The sequence below is a fragment of the Esox lucius genome, chromosome 11 (genome assembly GCF_011004845.1).
Source record: "Esox lucius isolate fEsoLuc1 chromosome 11, fEsoLuc1.pri, whole genome shotgun sequence".
NCBI classification, from domain to species: Eukaryota; Metazoa; Chordata; class Actinopteri; order Esociformes; family Esocidae; genus Esox; species Esox lucius.
Genome location: NC_047579.1, coordinates 36,524,352 through 36,546,881, shown reverse-complemented (window position 1 = coordinate 36,546,881; position 22,530 = coordinate 36,524,352). Strand labels below are relative to the sequence as shown.

Sequence of the window (22,530 nt, the reverse complement as noted above, 5' to 3'; positions counted from 1 at the left end):
ACTGACCATGGCAGGCATAGTTTGTTTTTGCAGTGTGTGTAAAAGGGTTTTGAGGTGTAGTAAGACGTGTAGTAGGATGTAGGTGTAGTTTCCACTGTATATCTGCACTCAGCAGGATTTTCAACAAGCATTTTCTTCGATTCTCTAACACCGGGTCTTTTTCACCCTAACATTACAAAAAACATTTCAGAAGCACTCTTGAAACTTAAATTTGGTTGCCTCTCATTTTATATGTTCATAAACACAATGTTGAGGATATCATCACATTTCATGCAGATCAAAATAACCTAAATGGTATTTCAGATATATCCTAGTTTTAAAACGGGTCAATTTGACCCTAAAATGACTTAAGGGTCAAACAGATTGGAAAGTTTGGTATTGAAAAGGTGAAATTTCATCTCGTAGATGACCATCCTGACATCTTACAATGGAACATGATATCTAGAAATAATGTATGGACATCAAGGTCTGTGGAGGTGGACCAGAAATCAGTTGTTGTTATCTATTACATCAAATAATATGGCTTTACTCTAACATATAATAGAAGACAAAACAATGTTCAGTGAAGAACTTTTTAAGTGAGGAATCCTTTTTGTTAAGGACGTAAGAATTATATCCTATAATCAACCCTTACAGGTATATGGAAAGACATGCTCAATGTAAAAATACAACCAAGTAGTTGCAGCCTTGACACAATTTCTTTTTTAAAAACTATTAAAAGTAGTATACGATAAATTGTTGACCTGTTGACCATCTATTAAAAATTGTGCTTGGATAAATGGGATTAATATCAACTGTGAGATGTATCTGTACCAACTGACTAAAAAAAGCCTGACTGATACACCATACAGAATTCAACATTTTTGGGAAGATATGTCATTCCATTTCATGGTATTAGTTGTATGGCATGTGTGTGTGTGTGTGTGCTTTTGTGTGAAAAATGATGTCTGTTGCAAACCATGCTGGTTAATGATTTACAGAAGAGAACGTACTGCTGCGCTGGTGGTTATAAAACAAAAAAACGCACGATTTACACATATTTCTATTCCTGATTTCTACAAGAACTCCCTGATAGAAAGAATCTGTTTTAGTACAGGACCCATTTATGAAATGAACACAGTAAAAACTGGTGCAGCTCCTGCGAAAGCAATGGTTCCCAACCTTTTTCGGTATCTGTACCAGTTATGGAAAATTGACCTGCCCTGACCCCTGAAGCACCACCTCATGTTCATACTACCAGTCAGGCCGTGGCATGAGTCTGAGCTCAAGTACCCCCAGAGGTCCAGATACTGGAATGAGATGTTAAATTCCCCTTTTGACACACATGAGTAATGTACAGTTCACACAGCCAACTCATCACCACACTAGTGGCCAGACGTGCACACTACCAGGCTCAGGATCAACTGTAGGACGGCTTTGTGCCAGGCTCAGGATCAACTGTAGGACGGATGTGTGCCAGGCTCAGGATCAACTGTAGGACGGATGTGTGCCAGGCTCAGGATCAACTGTAGGACGGCTTTGTGCCAGGCTCAGGATCAACTGTAGGACGGATGTGTGCCAGGCTCAGGATCGGCTGTAGGAAGGCTGTGTGCCAGGCTCAGGATCGGCTGTAGGAAGGCTGTGTGCCAGGCTCAGACGATTTTCCTTGATGTGTTAGTTAGTCAGGATTTCCTATCTGGCCAACCAGGTGTCCTAATGGAAGTAATCTGTGTTACTAATGCCACTTTGTTTCCTATGTGTTGAACCTGTTTTGAAGAGGCCCGGGAAGGTTCCGGGAGGTTAGAGTGTGTGGTGCCTTGATGTGATACTGCCAGAACTAAGAAATGGCTCATATCAATCTTCACGTGCTTTCAATCACAGGAAATCCCCACTGACGAGAAATTGCGGGGGTTACTCACTTTGCGTGTGTACCAGCAAGACATTTAGAAAAGGAAAATGAAAATGTTAGTGGTAGATAGCGGGACATTGATATTCAAATTGTAAGCATGGCAGTCTTCAACACTATTCAACAGAATAGCCCTCTCAGCACAAGAGGTGAATGTTATCATTTTTGGTTTATTTATTTATTTAATTATTTTGATCAAACATATGGTGAACAATGCTAATCTTTATTTGAAAATGCTTATTTTAAAGTATAGTGCTACCTCAGAGAAAAAGTTTTTTCACTTCGATGTCGCTGACTGCTAATTAAGTGCCACTTCTGACCACATGTTTGACAGCAGATAAAAAGAGGAAGTTGACAAAGTGGGGGTTACAGATCTTTCAAGAGTCTTGAGTTTTTGTTGAGCATTTTCACTTCTTAAATGTTCAGCACTGTGGATTCCACCCGGAGACTGAAGAAGACATTGCTACTCGGCGAGAAAAATGTAAGTCCCTACATTGCTATTGCCTTCAGCTTTCATAACATTGTAAATGTTTAGCTCTCTCTCCGAATATCTTTACATCTCATGTTTTCTGTGAGAGCACATCTGCTCCAGCAGAGCACACACACGCACACCTACACAGAGACACATTTGCCATCAACGTGGTTTCTTTTTTTTAATTTAACGTGGAATTCTTGATGGCCACATCTTTCTCTGTCAGAGGCAAGTGTTTCTGCCAGAGACGGTGCTACTAACAGAAAAGACAGAAGTATCCCAGTCTCCCATAGGGCAATAGCGCACTTAAAAAGAGGGTGTAGGGTGCCATTCGGGCGTTATTTAGAAAGAACACGATGATAAGGAGAGGCAAACGGATGTGTGGTCACGTCTCGGTAAGAACACCAGACTCACTTGGTGAAGAATAGACTTGAAGGGAAGTGAATGGAGATGAGTCAATTTACGGAGCATGATGATATTTGCTGGCATGTCTTCTTTGAGCTGACCCATTATCACTCTGACTTTTGACAGATGTGTCAACCAGCCAACGTAACTCTAGCCCAGGCTGGCGCAGATACACACTATGAGCTTCATTTCTGAGACCCACTTGCTGACCATTGTTCCAGTGGATCTGTCCTCCACCGCTTCCAGGAAACATGCTTCCTTTCTGGTGGTCTTGTGGATCACTGCTACCTCTCCTGGTCCTCTGCTCTGCACAAGACCACTGCGGAAACCAGGAAAGCCACAACAATTGTAGCGGTAAGTTCTGGGTTTTAGCAATCCTTAAGCAAGACTTCCGGTGGAAGTCCATTAATTTCAGTAGAATGCCCTCCGCACCACTCCGGCTAATCTACCGCGCTCAACCAGATTCGGACTCGGTACGGCAGGTGTGTCGTATGAGTTGATTTTCCATACGGTATCAGAAATGGAAGTTGATTTACCACCGAAGAAGAGCTAATATGTACCTTTCAAATATGTATTTATGGGATTGCAAGAGAAGATTTGACAGCTTAATATTTGCATTAGCCTACAATATCAAAGTTTGAGACTTATGCTAAATACTTGACCTGATTAGTTAAATATTTGAGTGACATTTTTGTGGAAAGTAAATATAGCCTGTGTGACTTTTCATTTCATCTACTACAATGAAATCTAAATTAAGAGACGCAATGTTAGACGCTAACAAAACGAGTCTCTCCACCATCTTCGTGGTACTGGTTATGAAGATGCAGAACCTTGATTGTGATGTTTAGGTGGATTGATTGCAATGTTTGCGTTAAGGTACCGTACAGTAATATTATGCACTTTCTGGTGTAAACGAGGCTTTACAACAGTGGTTTTCAACCGCAGGCGATGGGACCCGGAGTATTGCTGGTTTTTATTTGGGCCCGCTGACCAGGGACGAATGGGAGGGTTCAGAGGGTGGGCTAGTCGGTGGCCGGAGGGGCCTGGGGGAAGTAAGGGGCAGTGCACAACTACCTGCTGTAAGCCCAGGGCCCCCCTACTCAATCGGACACACTTTTTATGAGATGTTCAAAATAACTGTTGTAAATGGAAACTGGAGGGAAGAGATTAAAAGAGATGTTTTTCTTCATGTCTACGTTGTCATAACGTACATGTGTACGTTATGATATTATTTGTTCTGTGTTCATTTTTGTAAATTATTGTGTCACCCACAATTACTACTGGACCCACTTGGTCAACACTTTGGACATTTTGTATGTGATTGGAAGGGCATGTTCACCAGGGCTCTTCCTTTCAGATGATGAACTTAATAACAATAACTCAATAAGAAAGTTTTGAGACTTCTGTCTTCTGCTGATGTTTCCATTTTTACAAAACACTACAAATGATTGAATTCTGTGCAACTGAATACATGAAAATACATGCCTAATAAATATAGTCTCAGAAACCTATTTGAATTCGATTGAAATCGAAGTACCAATGATTTTTATCAAACTCCATTAGACAAAACTCCAGCAATTAAGGCCTTTTTCTGTCAATCCTCTCAAATGGACTATTAGCATGGAGGTGGCATCTAATTGAACATGTTGGAGACTTGGTGACCCGAATGCAGAACCTATTTCTGTAATTGTCCAAACTTTCCAACACTTGGATTTGACTCCTGAACTGTCTTCCTCACTCTGTGTAGGAGACAAATCTGTCTTCTATAAGGCAGGTTTAACACTGTGAAGGTTCAGATGTTTTAAAAAATGGTTGCCCTAATTGTGTCATTATATTTATGTTTGTAGCCATTTACAGTGGTGCAGCCAAAGTTTCACAAAAACATAACAATGTTAATAAAAATAAAATGTAAATAAGATTTTTATTTTGTACAGGGAAAGGTGCAACTGTGTTTGAGAAAGACAATTAGAAAAACATTCTAAGAAAGTCCATTCATTTATTGAGGAAAATAAGTAATTATAGTGTATTTGCTGATGTAAACAAGAAAAGGAACCAGGCAAGCCTAGTTTGGCCAGCCGTGATTTCGCAGGAATGAATGTTGTTCTCAAAACTAGTTCTTACATTAGCTAAAATCCAAACCAACAACATTTATAACAGGGTTGATACATTATATTCAACACGTTAAATTTGAAAGGGATTACAGTAGGGACCAATTGGGACATGCTACATCGGCATAAATGTGCATCTCAACATTAGATTATTTTGTCATGCATTAACATTATGCCAAGTTTCAATATTTAGCTAGAGACCATTAAGCATTTTGTTAAATATGGCTTATGCCACTGGCCGTTTTAACAGCTTATTAGCCAGTAATAAGCATACTAGTAACTAACTTACTACTCGGAATAGTCATAAGAATTGAGCAACTGCTAGCGAGACTGAAGATGAACCTCACACACCCAACAGTATTTCATTTCATGGCACAACAATATTAGTTTTTCTTTCATTTGTGAATGACATTGATACAATAACTATCAATATAGGTGATGATAAATGACTTTTTCATCAAGTAAAAAGACAAAAAATAGTCACAGTATAACTGTAAAATGTTTTATTTTGGGCTTACTATAATGTAGCTACTGAAGCTTGTAACCAGCAACGTTTTTGTCTATCCTAAACAAATCCTAGTACTTTGTTCTGTCAGAGGCGAGGATTGAACACTGGTTGCTCACATGGCAGACTGAGTCTCTAACAATTACGCTATATTACAATGGGTAACCAATCAGTCAGTCAGTCACTCAGTAAGAGAAATTCGCTCTTCTTGGCCTGCTCAACGTACGCGGTCCAGCAAGAATTAACTGATATTAAGCTTTAATTTATTCAATTGCAGATGTGAAGGGAACATGACAAATGAAAAATTAAGTACAGAAATACAGAAAAGCTCTTTAATTCTCTCACCTCTGTTACAGGTTTATTACAATATTTACTTATTGTGTTGTGTGTTTGTTGTTTTGTTGTATGATTGTTGTTTAAATGTTAGAATCTTAAATGTGGAAGTGATGGTTGTTTTGTACATTTTTGTTATGTCGGTGTACTTATCTGGAGGCCAACTTAAAAAAGAGGAAAAGACTATAAATGCTAACATTATCTATTGCTTAATCAGAGTTACTCTGTGAGTTGGGTGGACAGATATTTATTTAGCTATTCCTAACTTTACTTGGTGTGCTGAATGTACAATATACATACTATATATATTACAATATATGGTTACAGACTTGGAGGTACTGGTACTAAACATCATGCCAGCAATGAGATAGTTTAGAGCAGTGCTTCTCAAACCTCTCCTGGAGACACCAAGCTGGTGTAAAGGTTAGATGTACTGTAATCCCAGAGTTAGTACACCTGTATAAAGTTGTCAGGTAGCACTTATCTGCTTCATTTAGTTGAGCAAGTGCAAGGCTACAACTAAATTGTGAGATGGCTGGGGTTCTCCGGGAGATTTGAGAAATCTGTGGCTTGGGTGACCGGGATCATGGACATTTCTAAGGCCTTCCCTTGACAACTCCGCATCTAGAGGTATTGGATGACCAAGAGCTTGATGACCGAAGGCTGTTTCGGAAGTCTTTGTCCTTCTTTGCCCTTAGTTTTTCATTTAAGAGACCACTGTAAATTGGACACTTCTGTTCCTCACTCAAAACTTTCCTTTTCAACTTTTTTGGTTGAAAAGGTGCAGTGGTCTCTTAATTTTTTTATGGAGCTGTATATACTGTATATTGTGTATATACATATTGTAACCAGGCATTTTACTTTTGTTTTTTAAGACTGTGTGGTTGTTTCAAGGAGCACAATACGACCACACTTGAACTAAATGAGCTGCATGGTCAAGTTGCCAGAAAGAAGCCTTTACCTCACCAATGCCACAAAAAAGCCCAGTTACAGTATGCCCGACAACACCTTGACACACCTCACAGATTCTGGCACACTAATTTGTAGTGACAAGACCAAAATCAAGCTTTAAGGTCACAACCATAAGCACTGTGTTTGGAGAGGGGTCAACAAGGCCTATAGTGAACAGAATACCATCCCCACTGTGGAGCATGGTGGTGGCTCACTGCTGTTTTGGGGGTGTGTGAGCTCAAAAGGTACAGGAAATCTTGTGAAAATGATGCAAGATGAATGCAGCATGTTATCAGAAAATACTGGCAGACAATTTGCATTCTTCTGCACGAAAGCTGCGCATGGGACTCTCTTGGACTTTCCAGCACGATAATGACCCTAAGCACAAGGCCAAGTTGACCCTCCAGTGGTTACAGTAGAAAAAGGTGAAGGTTCTGGAGTGGCCATCACAGTCTCCTGACCTTATTATCGTCAAGCCATTCTGGGGAGATCTCAAACATGTGGTTCATGCAAGACAACCAGAGTTTGCATGACCTTGAGGCATTTCGCCAAGACGAATGGGCAGTTATTCCACCTGCAATAATTCGGGACCACATAGACAACTATTACAAAAGACTGCACACTGTCATTGATGCTAAAGGTGGCAATACACAGTATTAAGAACTAAGGGTATGCAGACTTTTGAACAGGAGTCAGTTGATTATTTTCTTTGTTGCTATGTTTTTCTTTTTGATTGTGCCATTCTGTTATAACCTACAGTTGAATAAGAATCCCATAAGAAATAAACATGTTTTGTCTGCTCATTCGTGTTTTCTTTACAAATGGTATATCTACCAATTCTCCAAAGGTATTCAAACTTTTGAGCACAACTGTATGTATGTTTTTAATCCTACCTCTGATTGGATTCCAGTAGCACATTGTAAGCCAACAGAGGTTAATTTAACTTTCCATTGCAAGGTTACAAACTTAACACTGCGGAACTTCTTACGCTGAGTTGAGTGTTTTTTAACAGTCTAGATAAAATCTTCCTCTTTATAGAGCTGTATGGAACAGTGTGTTCTAATTCTATATCCTTGTTCTCTCTCTCTCTCTCTCTCTCTCTCTCTCTCTCGTCCTCAGTGCTTAAGACCCTGCGGTGTTACAATAACTACCACTCCCATGTCCTCTGTAGCTGGGAGGAGAACATGCCTACCTCCTCACAAGCCTCACTGGCACTTTACTATTTGGACACCCAAGAAAGGTGAGGATAGAGCAGGAGGGCTGGATGGACGAGTGAGGGAGGAGACATGGAGGAGAAATGTAGTAAACACTATCTCCAATCATACTTTCTCACTCCCTATCCCTCCGTTTGGGCCTCACAATCCGTTTCCCTCTTGCTTTCTCTGTGTAATTGTACTTTTCTTTCCAGTTACTCCAATGAGACACTGTGCAAACAAATGACTGAGGGAGGCAAGAGACCAGAGGGAGCGAGGTAGAAAACTCTCTTTTTGACTGTGCCCTCTTTCCCAATCCCAAAAGTGAGATCCTGTGCAAACAGATGACTGTGGGAGGGAAGAGACATACGGGAACAATGTAGAAAACTCTCCCTCCGTGACTGTGCCCTCTTTCCCAATCCCTCCAGAGAGATCCCGTGTAAACCAATAGGCAAGCCGGCACCAACCGTCGATGGCAGCAAATTGACAGTCCAGTGTCAGTATAACCCTAGCCAGGATTCCTTCAGAATCTCCACCAACCATTGTGTTTACTTCAAGACGCCGTCTCCCTCTCGCCTGCCGAAAGCTCTGCCTCTTGATCGGAACAGTGAGTTCGGGATTACTGCTGTTGTCATTTTGTGTATGTTCTCAGTTATTTTGCTGATCACATTTGAGTAAGTCAGTACAGCACCAATTTCTGTAGAAATATGAATAACTACATTATTTGGTTATGTACTTATTTTTGTTTATCATTATACTCTCTCACCCACCTCTTCTCTTCCATTTCCTGTCCCTTCCTTTCTATTGCTCCCCTCTTATCTCTCCCGTCTCTCCTTTTCTTCTCTCTGCCCTTCTCTTTCTTCTTTTGGCATGTCTTTCTCTCTCTTTCTCTCTCTGTGTATTGCAGTCAGGATTCGTTTACCTGTCAACCTCTCAGAGCAGGCAGTAGAAGGAGGTGGGAGGCTTCTCACCTGGTCCAGCCCCTACCCCCAATCGTCTTCTCTGACCTCCACTCTCATCTACCAGGTCAACTACAGGAGCTACCGCCAGGATGACTGGACAGTATGTATTAGAGTAAAAACTGAGTTAAACGCCATATCAGTTTGTGCTGTATGATGACAGCTCTTCGTCCATGGGAGACAGGATGGCCCCAGGTCAAGAAATAGCTTTATTTTACAGCTGTGCTCATAGGTTTGCATAACATGGCAGAAATTGTGAAATGTTGGCATTGATTTAGAAAATATGACCGATTATGCACAAAAAAAAACTGTATTTTATACAAGGATAGAGATCATATGAAGCCATTTATTATCACAGTTGTTTGGCTCATTTTTAAATCATAAAAATAACAGAAATCACCAAATGGTCCTGATCAAAAGTTCACAAACCCTTGAATGTTTGGCCTTGTTACAGACACACAATGTGACACACAGGTGGAAAATGGCAATTAAAAGTGAATTTCCCACATCTGTGGCTTTTTAAATTGCAGTTAGTGCCAGTGCATAAATATTCAATGACTTTGTTAGCTCTCACTTGGATCCACTGGGCAGGCAAGGTACAGAGCTATGGGGAACAGAAAATAACTGTCAAAAGTTCCTGCTTAACAAGTTAATGGAAATTTATAAAGATGGAAAAGGATATAAAAATATATCCTTAGCCTTGCAAATGCCAGTCAGTACTGTTCAATCACTTATTAAGAAGTGGAAAATTCAGGGATTTCTTGATACCAAGCTAAGGTCAGGTAGACCAAGAAAGATTTCAGCCAACTGCCAGAAGAATTGTTCCATATGCAAAGAAAAATCCACAGGTGAAATACAGGCTGCTCTGGAAAAATATGGAATTGTTGTTTCAAGGAGCACAATACCATGATACTTGAACAAAAATACGCTGCATGGTCAAGTTGCCAAAAAGAAGCCTTTACTGTTCCTCACTAGCAGACGATTTGCATTCTTCTGCACGAAATCAGCGCATGGGACGCTCTTGGACTTTCCAGCACGAAAAATGACCCTAAGCACAAGGCCCAGTTGCCCTCCAGTGATTACAGCAGAAAAAGGTCAAGGTTCTGGAGGGCCATCACAGTCTCCTGACCTTAATATCATACGGCCACTCTGGGGAGATCTCAAACATGTGGTTCACGCAAGATGACCAAAGACTTTGCATGACCCGGAAGCATTTTGCCAAGACGAATGGGCAGTTATTCCACCTGCAAGACTTCAGGGCCACATAGACAACTATTACAAAAGACTGCACACTGTCATTGATGCTAAAGGGGGCAATACACAGTATTAAGGACTAAGGGTATGCAGACTTTTGAACAGCGGTCAGTAAAAAAAAATCTTTGTTGCCATGTTTTGTTTTATGATTGTGCCATTCTGTTATGGCCTACAGTTGATTGTGAATCCCATAAGAAATAAAAGACGTGTACAGCTCCGGAAAAAAAATGAAGAGACCAATGCACCTTTTTCTCTCCTTTCCAAAAAAGTCAAAAAAGGAAGGTTTTGAGTGAAGAACAGAAGGGTTAAAATTAAGAAGCTTCTGTTCCTCACTCAAAACTTTCCTTTTCAACTTTTTGAAAAGGAAAGAAGGTACATTTTTACTGGAGCTCACTCATGTTTTCTTTACAAATGGTACAGATATTACCAATTCTCCAAGGGTATGCAAACTTTTGAGCACAACTGTATCTCTCAATATATACTATATGTACTGTACTCTATGTAAATATATTACATTTTTATTGTTGTAATTATTGTTGTAATCCACTGTAAAAGTGATCTTGGTCTCAGGTCAATGTCACAGTATAGATAAAGGTTAAACAAATGACAAAGAACTTGGGCCAGTTAATGGAAGTTTAAATCTCTGAGCCAGCAAGGGGAAAACATATGTTGTTCCTTCCCTGAGCAAGGTAGTTAACCCAAATTGTTCCCAGGTTGTTGCTGAAAATGAGAACGTGTTCTTAGTCATGGTAAATTGGTATTTATTTAGCAATGCAGTTGGGTTAGAGATAACAAACCACACAACCATATTGATACAGAACCAACCCCTAAATTAATCTAAGAAATGTGTTTCTGACTCTTCAAAGTATAGAAAGTGTATTGACAGGTTTTCCCAACCTCTTATTAATAGTGAAAAATTACACTTTTAAGTGTAATTTGTGATTTAACTTCTTATGTTGGTGGCCAAATCCAAGCTACACTATTACATGCGGTTATTCAGAGTCAAAACATCTAACCTGTGACCGTATCATTCATCACTTCTTCAGACTCACAGTTCATCTCCGCGCAATAGTTTCCTGCCTGATTCATCTCACATGTCACCGCTCAGATCGTCACCAGAGATTACCAACCCATTGTTTTGTCCCCTGGCATGCCACGCGCCGAGTTGGAATCAAAACCAGCGGCTGGCCGATGTGACGCAGTGCCGTTTCATGCATTCTAGAGGTGGTCAGATAAAGATCTGTGGCTTGTTTCAATATGCTCCCATTTAAAACCGCAGATTATGCAAAGCAATTTCTTCACCTATGTTCTTCTTCCGAATTTGGTGATACCCAGTTCATATTTACACCGGTCCCCAAGCTGCCAACCAACTGCCCCGACAACAATGCCGGACAGTGCAGGGCAATTGCATCGCTCCACACGGGACCCCTGTGCCAATCTCATAATGAGGGGACGGTGACTATCACTGTGCCACTCAGGGTGGCCAAACAACAGCTGTCAAATAAAGAAATAAATAACTATACATACATAACCAAATGAATACATACATACAGAAACATGGCTATTTAAAGGGGATGCCCGTACCTGGTGCAGAGAAACCTGCATATAGATAACGGTGGCAGCAGAAAGTTAGTTTACTGGTCCCCAGTGTTGTGGTTGACCAGTTTGTGTCCGTCCAGGTGGTGGAGACTAACGACACCCAGCTGAAGGTGGAGGCTGGGGCGCTGGGGCCTGGCACCAAGCATGAGGCCAGGGTGAGGGCCAAGGGAAAGATAGGTCTGTGGAGCGCGTGGAGCCCCCTGGTGACCTGGCTGACTGAAGGTATCAAATGGGAAACCCCTACATTCACAACCTTCTTACACATTCTAAACACACATCCTACCCATACTGTAAGCTTTGTACATTCCTAATCTACATCCACAATCTACATCCACTTCCTCTGTTAAAATCCTGCTTTCACACCCTTCATTCAAATCCTACATTCACATCCTACATACACAGCCTCATTCAAATCCTAAATACACATCATCCTACATACACATCCTTCATTCAGATCCTACATAAACATCCTTCATTCAAACCCTACATACACATCCTACATCCAGATACTACAGTGGGGAGAACAAGTATTTGATAACCTGTAAAATCTGCAGTGTTTCCCACTTACAAAGCATGTAGAAGTCTGTAATTTTTATCATAGGTACTCATCAACTGTGAGTGTCGGAAACTAAAACAAAAATCTCGAAAATCACATTGTATGATTTTTAAGTAATTAATTTGGATTTTATTGCATGACATAAGTATTTGATACATCAGAAAAGTAGAACTTAATATTTGGTACAGAAACTTTTGTTTGCAATTACAGAGATCATACTTTTCCTGTAGTTCTTGACCAGGTTTTCACACACTGCAGCAGGGTTTTTGGCCCACTCCTCCATACAGACCTCCTCCAGATCCTTCAGGTTTCGGGGCTGTCGCTGGGCAATACAGACTTTCAGCTCCCTCCAAAGATTTTTTATTGGGTTCAGGTCTGGAGACTGGCTAGGCCACTCCAGGACCTTGAGATGCTTCTTACAGAGCCACTCCTTAGTTGCCCAACTGTGTGTTTCGGGTTGTTGTCATGCTGGAAGACCCAGCCATGACCCATCTTCAAAGCTCTTACTGAAGGAAGGAGGTTGTTGGCCAAGATCTCGCGATACATGGGCCCATCCATCCTCCCCTCAATACGGTGCAGTCGTCCTGTCCCCTTTGCAGAAAAGCATCCCCAAAGAATGTTTCCACCTCCATGCTTCACGGTTGGGATGGTGTTCTTGGGGTTGTACTCTTCCTTCTTCTTCCTCCAAACACAGCGAGTGGAGTTTAGACCAAAAAGCTCTATTTTTGTCTCATCAGACCACATGACCTTCTCCCATTCCTCCTCTGGATCCAGATGGTCATTGGCAAACTTCATGTGCTGGCTTGAGCAGGGGGACCTTGCGTGCCCTGCAGGATTTTAATCCATGACGGCGTAGTGTGTTACTAATGGTTTTCTTTGAGACTGTGGTCCCAGCTCTCTTCAGGTCATTGACCAGGTCCTGCCGTGTAGTTCTTGGCTGATCCCTTACCTTTCTCATGATCATTGATGCCCCACGAGGTGAGATCTTGCATGGAGCCCCAGACCGAGGGAGATTGCCCGTCATCTTGAACTTCTTCCATTTTCTAAAAATTGCGCCAACAGTTGAAGCCTTTTCCCCAAGCTGCTTGCCTATTGTCCTGTAGCCCATCCCAGCCTTGTGCAGGTTTACAATTTTATCCCTGATGTCCTTACACAGCTCTCTGGTCTTGGCCATTGTGGAGAGGTTGGAGTCTGTTTGATTGAGTGTGTGGACAGGTGTCTTTTTTACAGGTAACAAGTTCAAACAGGTGCAGTTAATACAGGTAATGAGTGGAGAACAGGAGGGCTTCTTAAAGAAAAACTAACAGGTCTGTGAGATCCGGAATTCTTACTGGTTGGTAGGTGATCAAATACTTATGTCATGCAATAAAAAAAATCATCCAATGTGATTTTCTGGATTTTTGTTTTAGATTCCACCTCTCACAGTTGAAGTGTACATAAAAATTACAGACCTCTACATGCTTTGTAAGTAGGAAAACCTGCAAAATCGGCAGTGTATCAAATACTTGTTCTCCCCACTGTACATTCAAATCCTATATACAGATCTTACAAGCCAATCCTACATTCACATTATACGTTCACATCCTACACACAAAATTGACACACACATCCTACATTGAAATCCAACATATCCTACATTCACATTTCACATTCACATCCTACATACATAGCCCACATTCAAATCCTACATACACATCCTATCAATCAGAATGTGTGACAGTGTGTGATTTGAGTTTGTAATGAGAGCCCCCCACCCCCAGGTCCCCCCAGCGTGGAGTGTGCTCTGGACAATGACACTGTGGTGACATGCACCTGGGAGGTGAACAGAACCCTGGCCCAGATCATTACATTCAAGCTGTACTGCAAAGACAGTTACACTGCACTGTGAGTTAGGATCTGCTGCTACTGTTTGTGTGTGTGTGTGTGTGTGTGCCGGTGTGAGCATGTGCGTGTGTATCATGTTTGCGCGCTTACATTTGACTTACCTCACTGGCCCCACAGGCAAAATGCCTTTTTGTGCTTTGAGGTTAGCTTGAGGGTATGAATGGCAATTGGGGTTAGAATTGGGTTAGGCATTGAGATTTAGGGTTAGCTTCTGGGTGTTAGAATTTCAAAAGGATAAAGTTTGTGTTTTTTTGTGTGCATACATGAGTGTGTGCATATGCATGTCCTCCATCTCCCTTCACCCATTTCTTCCGTTCCTCATCCATCCAGAGACCAGGCATGCTGCACAAACCCCAATGTCAGGGCTTCGTCCGGGGATCTGGTACTGGTTTACAGCTGCACCTTCTCCGTCAGGGACCTGGAGCACCTGGAGGTGAAGCTCATCCCCACACGAGACAACTCCAAAGTCTTCAAACTCCACAAAAACAGTGAGTCATTATTCCTCAGATGTTGGGCCGATTTAGGGAGAAACCGTGGAACACGGTCTGTTTTGTCGGTCGGTCCAAACTACTGCCTCTGGTGCAAATGTACTGCTGGATAATGTAACCATACCAGATGTACTGCTGGATAATGTAACCATACCAGATGTACTGCTGGATAATGTAACCATACCAGATGTACTGCTGGATAATGTAACCATACCAGATGTACTGCTGGATAATGTAACCATACCAGATGTACTGCTGGATAATGGAACCATACCAGATGTACTGCTGGATTATGTAACCATACCAGATGTACTGCTGGATAATGTAACCATACCAGATGTACTGCTGGATAATGTAACCATACCAGATGTACTGCTGGATAATGTAACCATACCAGATGTACTGCTGGATAAAGGAACCGTATCAGATGTACTGCTGGATAATAGAGCCATACCAGATGAACTGCTGGATAATGGAGCCATACCAGACAAACTGCTGGTTAATGGAACCATAGCAGATAAACTGCTGGATAATGAAGCCATACCAGAAGAACTGCTGGATAATGGCTATGCTTTTTTTTCCTCTGGTGCTTACTCTTGGTCTAATGTCAGTTAGATGTCAGTGTTTCTATTTTCATTTTTATAAATATTTTCATGGGCCAATATGGAGGAGATAGATTCAGACATTTAAATAAAATGTATGCTCCCAGTCAACTTGATTTCTTTTTATGTTTAGAGAACTGGTAAATAAAAATAAAGATATCCAGATAATGAACAGCTTCATGTATTGTTGTTCAGGGCTGCCCCCTGGAGTTCAAATTGTGGTTTCACATGTTCAATTCACATGGGTCTCTCTACACAGTTCGTCTAGACCAACCAACAGGCGTGAGAATTGAGGAGAAACAAAAAAACTGGATTCTCCGTTGGAACAAAACTGGAACATTAAAACTGGAAGTGTCCTATGAAGTACATTACTGGAATACTAAGAACCCGGTCAGTATTTCATCCAGTTATGTAATATATGGCTATTTTTAGGAAGTACAATTATCCAAAACATTTTGTTTCATAGCACGGTTTATAATCACTAATGACCAAAGGGACGTATTTCAAGTAAAATCTTATGAAAAGATAATTTGATGATGACTGATATGTGTCTATTAATTTTGTCCGATCTTGCCATTTCAGAATGATAGTACATTTCACAAAGTACATAGGCCCCCATACACCATCCCCTGGGTGTCCCTACACCCGTCTGACCATTACCGGGTGCAGGTCAGAGCTATATTAATACCGGAAAACCCAATTGAAGGACTCCCTTCGGAATGGTCCGACCCAGTGGAATGGACATCACAACCCCCTGATGGTATCTCTTTGTAGAACCTTGTATTTCGTGTGTGTTGTATTTGTTGTTTTTGAACAATATTCACACGTAGTTGTGCTACAACGCCAAATCATTCGGCCCAGATTGCCAAGCTATAATTGACATAATTCACTGATCATTCTGCAGTGCCAGCTGTGTGTGTCAAAACTGCAAAGCCCCCAGAAAAGATAATAGGTTCATCATAATGTTAATCTTTTGAAAGTAGCTTTTTGTTTAAAAACAAAATAAACACTATTTATTGAGTGTTTGGTTTAGCTGACAGGTGTCGTCTTTGTTAATCTTACAGTACGTGAAGCCTCAATATTTGCTTTCGTGTGTAAAGATCGAGTTAAATGTTTTATCCTTGTCAGGGTGTCCACGGGTCCTAAAAAGTCTTAAATTAATGTATCTAAATAAATAAATAAATAGTCTTTCGTCTTTTTAAAGTTTTTCAAAAGTATGTATTAACTTATATTATCATTGTGAAGAGGTGATGCATGTGCATGTAATTTAGCTCTCATCTCGCGCAGAGAGGAACCATGATTTCAGTCAGAATGTTAGACACTCGTGACGGTTCTGCCACACCGTTATGATAACTGGTACCAAGCAAGGTAATTTAACTAGCTACATAGTAGAGATTGGCTGTTAAACGTCCCGCACGTACCATGGGAAAATGCAAATTCAATCAGAAGTTGTTGGTCAACAGCAAGTCTTTCCAACTGGCACTATGGGAATTAAATCTGTGGATCAGAAACACAAAAACAACACAAAAAAAAACAGCGAAAAGCCTACAACAAATGCCCGGCCTTTCACAGTTGTGTTTAGTCATACCACAGACGACATTCCCCTAAAGTACATCCAGTTACGTTATTTTTAGTAGTACACTTTCTGCCCTAACAACGATGGATACAGTCCCTTACCCTCTGTTCACACATAAGCGGAATACCGTTGTTGAATGCAGAAGCGCTCCATTTAGGGTGACCGCATTTCCAAAGCCTGATACTGGGATCCTTAAGTCTGTAGCTAGGCAATTACTCAGAACGCAAAGATGTTGCATTCTGCTTTCTATTAAATCGATGGAATCCTTTTCGCTGATCATATTGTGTCAAGTAGCTACCACAGGCTGCCAATTATTGGCTAGCTAGCAAATTGTTAACATAACCATATGGTTTTTAGACTATAGACTTTCATCCCTCTATCAGTACCATTTCTCATGAAAACTAAACCCGATAAAAATTGTGAAAGCAGGTTACATAGCATGCGTTTTATTACAAGCCCTTTACTTTAGATTGTTTAGTTCTTCGTTCGAGTTACTGTATTAAACACTACAATAAAAAAAATCTTACCGGAGACAAATTACCAGGCGTTCAGCTTGACAAATGAAATCGCGGTCCTACCATCTGGAACAGTTGATTGTTTTGGCCTTGGTCCTGACGAAACTACGAAATACATCTCCTAAAAGCTCTTCAATCAGTCGGTGAAAGTCCTCAACTTGTTTTCGCGATCTCAGCCATTGGTCTCATTGTTAAATGAGCATATCAATACTATCTTGACTATTTAGAAATATATGACCTCCAATTTTAGAGGGAGATTGTATTATATAGGCTGTCATACGTGATATGCTTGCACAATACATTTTATGAAATATGTACTAATGGTGTAGTTAGTGAATAACAAAAACATATGTACAGGGGCGTAGCACAAGATCCTGGGCCCTATGCATAGACAGTCCTGATGCCCCCCCCCCCATTAAAAAATAAAATAATTATAATAATAATCAGGCCTCTGTACACATTAATCTGTAGGCCTAGACGTTTATAGGGTGATAACAATTAACTGTACTGCTTAGAAAAGCCTGAAAATTTCTCTACACACATTTCAAACCTTTCCCAACATTCTCTAACCTACTTACTCTGCCTCCTCTCCAGTTCCTCATCTCATTTCCACACTGTGCTCCCTGCTGTCTTCACTCCCATCATCCTCAATCACAACTTCTCTATCATCTTTCTCTATGAAGGATACATTTGATATTATCCTCTTATCCTAATTGTAAGGTTATATAATAAAATACATTAAGATATTAGTGTTACTTAACACATTTCAGTCAAAATGGCTAAACATGGTTTGTTTTAATATTGATATAAGCTCACTTTGTATCAAATCCTAAGAGGAGGCTGAGGGGTCTGTTGCTACTCCAGTCCCTGCTGTGACAGTTTCTGAAACTGAGGGTCAACAATGTTAACATCTGCTTCTACTGAATCTGACATAACTATAATGTTGACATGATGTGTACGTACTGATTAGCTACCAAGCTACCTATGACAGTGATTAGCCTATTACTGCTAATTATAGACATTATAGCCTATTAATTTAAAATGAAACATGTTTCAAATTAGGCTATTATAATGGTGTGTTGTATGCAAACAGCTTTGTTGGTGTAGTTTATTTATTTAGCCTTTACCTCAGATTACACGTATAACCAAATTATTATTTGAAAGTTTATGTTCTGCTCTTCATACAGCTTAGTCCCCAAGCATTCCCAATTGCCTCTTCTGCTACAATAGCATGCAATTCAATGATAATTGTCTCCGTTTTCAACTCTAATGTTTTGACTTGTATCTCCTTGTGTAGATTTCTGGTCCTTCACCTTCATCTATGTCTTCATTGCTGTTGTGGTTGTCATCGTCTTCATGGCTCTGTATGTGTTCATACCAGCCTGTCACAAGTGAGTCATCTCCCATTGCCGCCGGTTGCTTTTCAGTTCAACCATTTCAGTTCAACCTTATTTCCTTACCGCTGTCATACTACAGCGAGTCAGAGAACTGATAATATGAACTCGTCCGCCCGTTTGTTTGTGTCTGCAGGAGGATGGTCTTATGGGAGGTGTCTGTTCCGACACCTTTCAAGAGCAAGGTACTGGAAGAGGTCATGATGGTAAGAAATAAATGTTCACCCAACATAATCCAATTATCCACTAAACATCTCACTGTGGACAATTGATCAGGACGGTTTAATTCTAGTTTTGTAATTGACTAAGTTAAGACCCAAGGTATGTATCAAGTACATTATGTTCATTTGATTATTATGCATTCTATATGTGACAATGCATGTATCTATGTTTTCTAGTAAACAAGGTGTCCTTTCCTTCTCAGAACTCCCCTGATAGCTCGTTTTTCTCCCAGAGTGACAGATGTGAGAAGACGTTCATCTGCAGCCTACAGAGCCTGGAGATCAGGGACCATGTCAGACTCAGCTCTACTTGGTAAGACTGGCATGTCTCTTATCACACGTTAAACACCACTGTCCAACACTCATCCCTGACCCTGATATTATCCTCAACCCCAACCCTAAAATGACCCAACACTATACTCAATATATCAACACTATACTCACTCTGTTGTGTCACAGCTCTTCTGATGATCCATTGTGGTCGCTTCAAGACGAAAACGGACGGTTCTGCTCCATCAACAGAGAGGGGAGCTTCTTATCTTCTTCCTCAAAGCTGTTGTCCATGGGCAGCCCATCTGTTACAGACACGTCGGGATTGAGCTTCAGTGGCCCATACATTTTCTGCGGTGACACTACGCCGACGTCAATCAGCACTCTGAGGCTACAGTCTCCCAGTGAGGCGTCAGACAACACTCTCTCCAATAACTGCCCTGCGGTTGCCATGTCGCCGGCCCCACCCGTTTTGGTGTCGTGCGATGACTACGTGGTGATGCCTCAGGTCACCCGGTCCATGGAGGACCTGTCTGGCGGCCTCACGAGTGACAACGACCCTAGCGATAGCAACCATCGCAGCGGCTCCGAGGGACACAAATCAGAGCTCTTTCTGCCGGCAACCGCACCTAGCCCCACCCACTCCTACCCGCTGCCCAGTGAAAATGAAGACCCGCCTCCAGAGTACACGCCACCCATTACTGGCCCATTTACAATGCCTTCCCTGGGCCCTTCTTTCCACACCACTGGTTACTGCTTCCTCCCAGGCATGGAGGCAACGGGAGGCTGGGACCACACCCAGCCACCTGGGCCACCCGAAGGGGTCAGTGTTGAGACAATGCGTAGGCAGGGCGAGAGCAGCATCAGGATCCTTGCTTCAGACTGTTAAATCTAAGAGCTTAGCTTATTCCAGGCTAACCTTCTCTGCTGCTGCCGTTCCTGAATACCGGCAACTATCAGTAGATGGCAGCGCAGAACTCGATATATGTCTGAACTCAGAGAATGCCAGTGGACTCTAAGGATTGACTAACACAACAGCATAGTGGAAGCAGACAGAGAGGGCTTTCACTACATCCCATGGAATGAACATGTCTGAGGGTGAATCCTAAACCTTGAATCCCAAATGTGGAATATAGATGGAACTATATTAAAGGTCCAATGCAAACAAAAACATTTCATGCCACTTCCTCACTTTAAGGTTGACAATGAACTTTTGCTTAAGAGGTCTGTGTTGGTTGGCACTGTACTTCAGACAACACCCAGAGGACCTGACTGACTGAACTCAGGGAAACTCATCCAGTGACGCGTTTGATGTGTGGTGTGTTAGACTTAAAGTGCAGCTCTACAAAGATGAAAACAAATGTGTACTTTCAGACAACTTTTTAGCTATTATGAATATGTTTTGTTCTTCTTATATCTAAGGCTTATTTATAAATCATTTCACTTTCTTTATTTTACATGTTTTATTTATTTTGGATATTAGGGTTTCAACCACTGTTTTAATTTCATTTAACTGATTTTGTATAAGTCATGTGTTATTTTACGGTGCACCAGATTTCATAAATATAGTCTCCTGCCTCTGTTGGTTTCATTAGACTATGTAATTCACTGGGGTGGAGTCAGAGCTATATAAGGACACAGTGTATATACTATGAATCAAGCATACACAGTCGCTTTGAAAAGCTACAAAACTCCACAAAATTTTCCATGATTAGATGGATATTATTTCAGTGCAAAATTAACTATTTCTGTACCTACAACATTCATTAAGATTAATTTTTATATCACTTTTCTGCTTTTGTGGACCTTATTTTTTTGGTAATGAAATGTTGAACTGTATTTTCAGGAGATCATATGCTGTGATTTGGTCACATAATAATGATTGCATCAACAAATGATTGTGTGATTACACTGTATGTTGCACTAGTACTAAAGACAAATAAAACCAAATATTACTATTTTATAACCTATATTACTTTTGATATTACCTATAGTTCAATATACAGCTCCGGAAAAAAATAAGAGACCACTGCATTTTTCTTTCCTTTCTGAAAAAGTCGAAAAGGAAGGTTTTGAGTGAGGAACAGAATGTTGTATGTTGGCTGTGTCAGATAATAACATTCTGGGTGAGTCACAATTCAATAGTCTAAACACAGATATACTGTGTAGGCCTGATACCACATATTTACAGATAGTGTATGGGTCTAATACCACATGTACACACAGATGTAGTCTTTAGGCCTAATACCACATGTACATATTTACAGACTTTGTCTTTAGGTCTAATACCACCTGTACATATTTACAGACTTTGTCTTTAGGCCTAATACCACATGTACATATTTACAGATAATATGCAGTGCCACAAAAAGGGTATGGGTCTCCATGGTTTTCTCAAATTTTGCATATTTTTTACTGCATATCAACAGATGTCATCATCTAAAACATAGACAGAGGGAATCCCAGTGAACGGAAAACAGATGATATTTATGTAATTTATTCACTTAACAAAGTCATGCTGGGCCCGGCGTTACAAGTTCAGCTGGGGTCAATGAGGCGGCAGGCATCATTTGTATTCACGGGACACAGCGTTCTCTAGGGTCACGCCAAGGTCCGTCGATTGCTGGACACAGCGGAGTTGTCAACTATGATGGAGAGGCCCCCTCCGCTGCCCCTCACCCCCCACCCCTCGCCCCGGAGTGGAGCAGCTCTGGTTGAGGTTGAGGTGGTGGGCTGCCATCCAAGCAGCGATGTCTGCCAGGCATGTAAACATTTGTTGCCCACCTGAGTGTCAGAAAAGGGGTGCGGAGATAGTTGACCATGTTGAAGTTCATGAAGTCCCCCTGGAGACAGCTGAGCTAGAGAATTGTGACAATCTGACTATTTTAATTTCATTGCATTTTGTGTTTTTATTTTCACTGTAAAGCATATTGAATTGCTTCTTTGTATTGCTTCTATGAATTGTGCTATATAAATAAAGTTGCTTGCTTGCTTGCATCATCCAAATTTAAACGACCGGTTGAGACTGTGTGAGGACATGACAGGGCCAAGAGACTCATTGTGTGGTGAGGGCGGGGCCCAGAACGGACACCAGTAGTGCGATCCTGTGAAGACACACAGTCAACCCTTCTCAAAGTGAATGCAACTCAAGTGTGTTCCCATGGCCCAGCTAGAGGATGTCATCTCAGCAGTGGAAAGCAATGACAACGAAGTGATACATTCATGTGGTATTTCTGATAATAGCTTCAAGCCAATGGTCAATGCTAAGTATAAGTCTTCTGATTAATGTACCTAACTATGATTACACATTAGATCACCTGATGCCTATTTTTCACCTTCCCAATTTATCAATCATTTCTT

General features: G+C 41.1%; 1 protein-coding gene across 2 annotated transcripts; it reads left to right on the top strand.

The window, feature by feature from the left end:
• The first annotated feature begins 2,251 nt into the window (after window positions 1-2,251).
• Window positions 2,252-22,182, top strand: csf2rb (colony stimulating factor 2 receptor subunit beta). Of its 2 annotated transcripts, none has more exons than XM_010905440.4 (15): window positions 2,252-2,366; window positions 2,889-3,116; window positions 7,779-7,899; window positions 8,068-8,130; window positions 8,281-8,459; window positions 8,760-8,914; window positions 11,745-11,886; window positions 13,981-14,104; window positions 14,435-14,592; window positions 15,454-15,584; window positions 15,777-15,954; window positions 18,583-18,676; window positions 18,816-18,885; window positions 19,134-19,213; window positions 19,360-22,182. In XM_010905440.4, the coding sequence occupies exons 2-15, from the start codon at window positions 3,014-3,016 to the stop codon at window positions 20,057-20,059; spliced, it is 2,298 nt and encodes a 765-aa protein (XP_010903742.1). In that variant the 5' UTR covers window positions 2,252-2,366; window positions 2,889-3,013; the 3' UTR covers window positions 20,060-22,182. The 2 variants fall into 2 exon arrangements, with proteins under 2 accessions (XP_010903742.1, XP_010903740.1); XM_010905438.4 differs by having other exon boundaries at window positions 19,104-19,213.
• The last annotated feature ends 348 nt before the right edge of the window (window positions 22,183-22,530 follow it).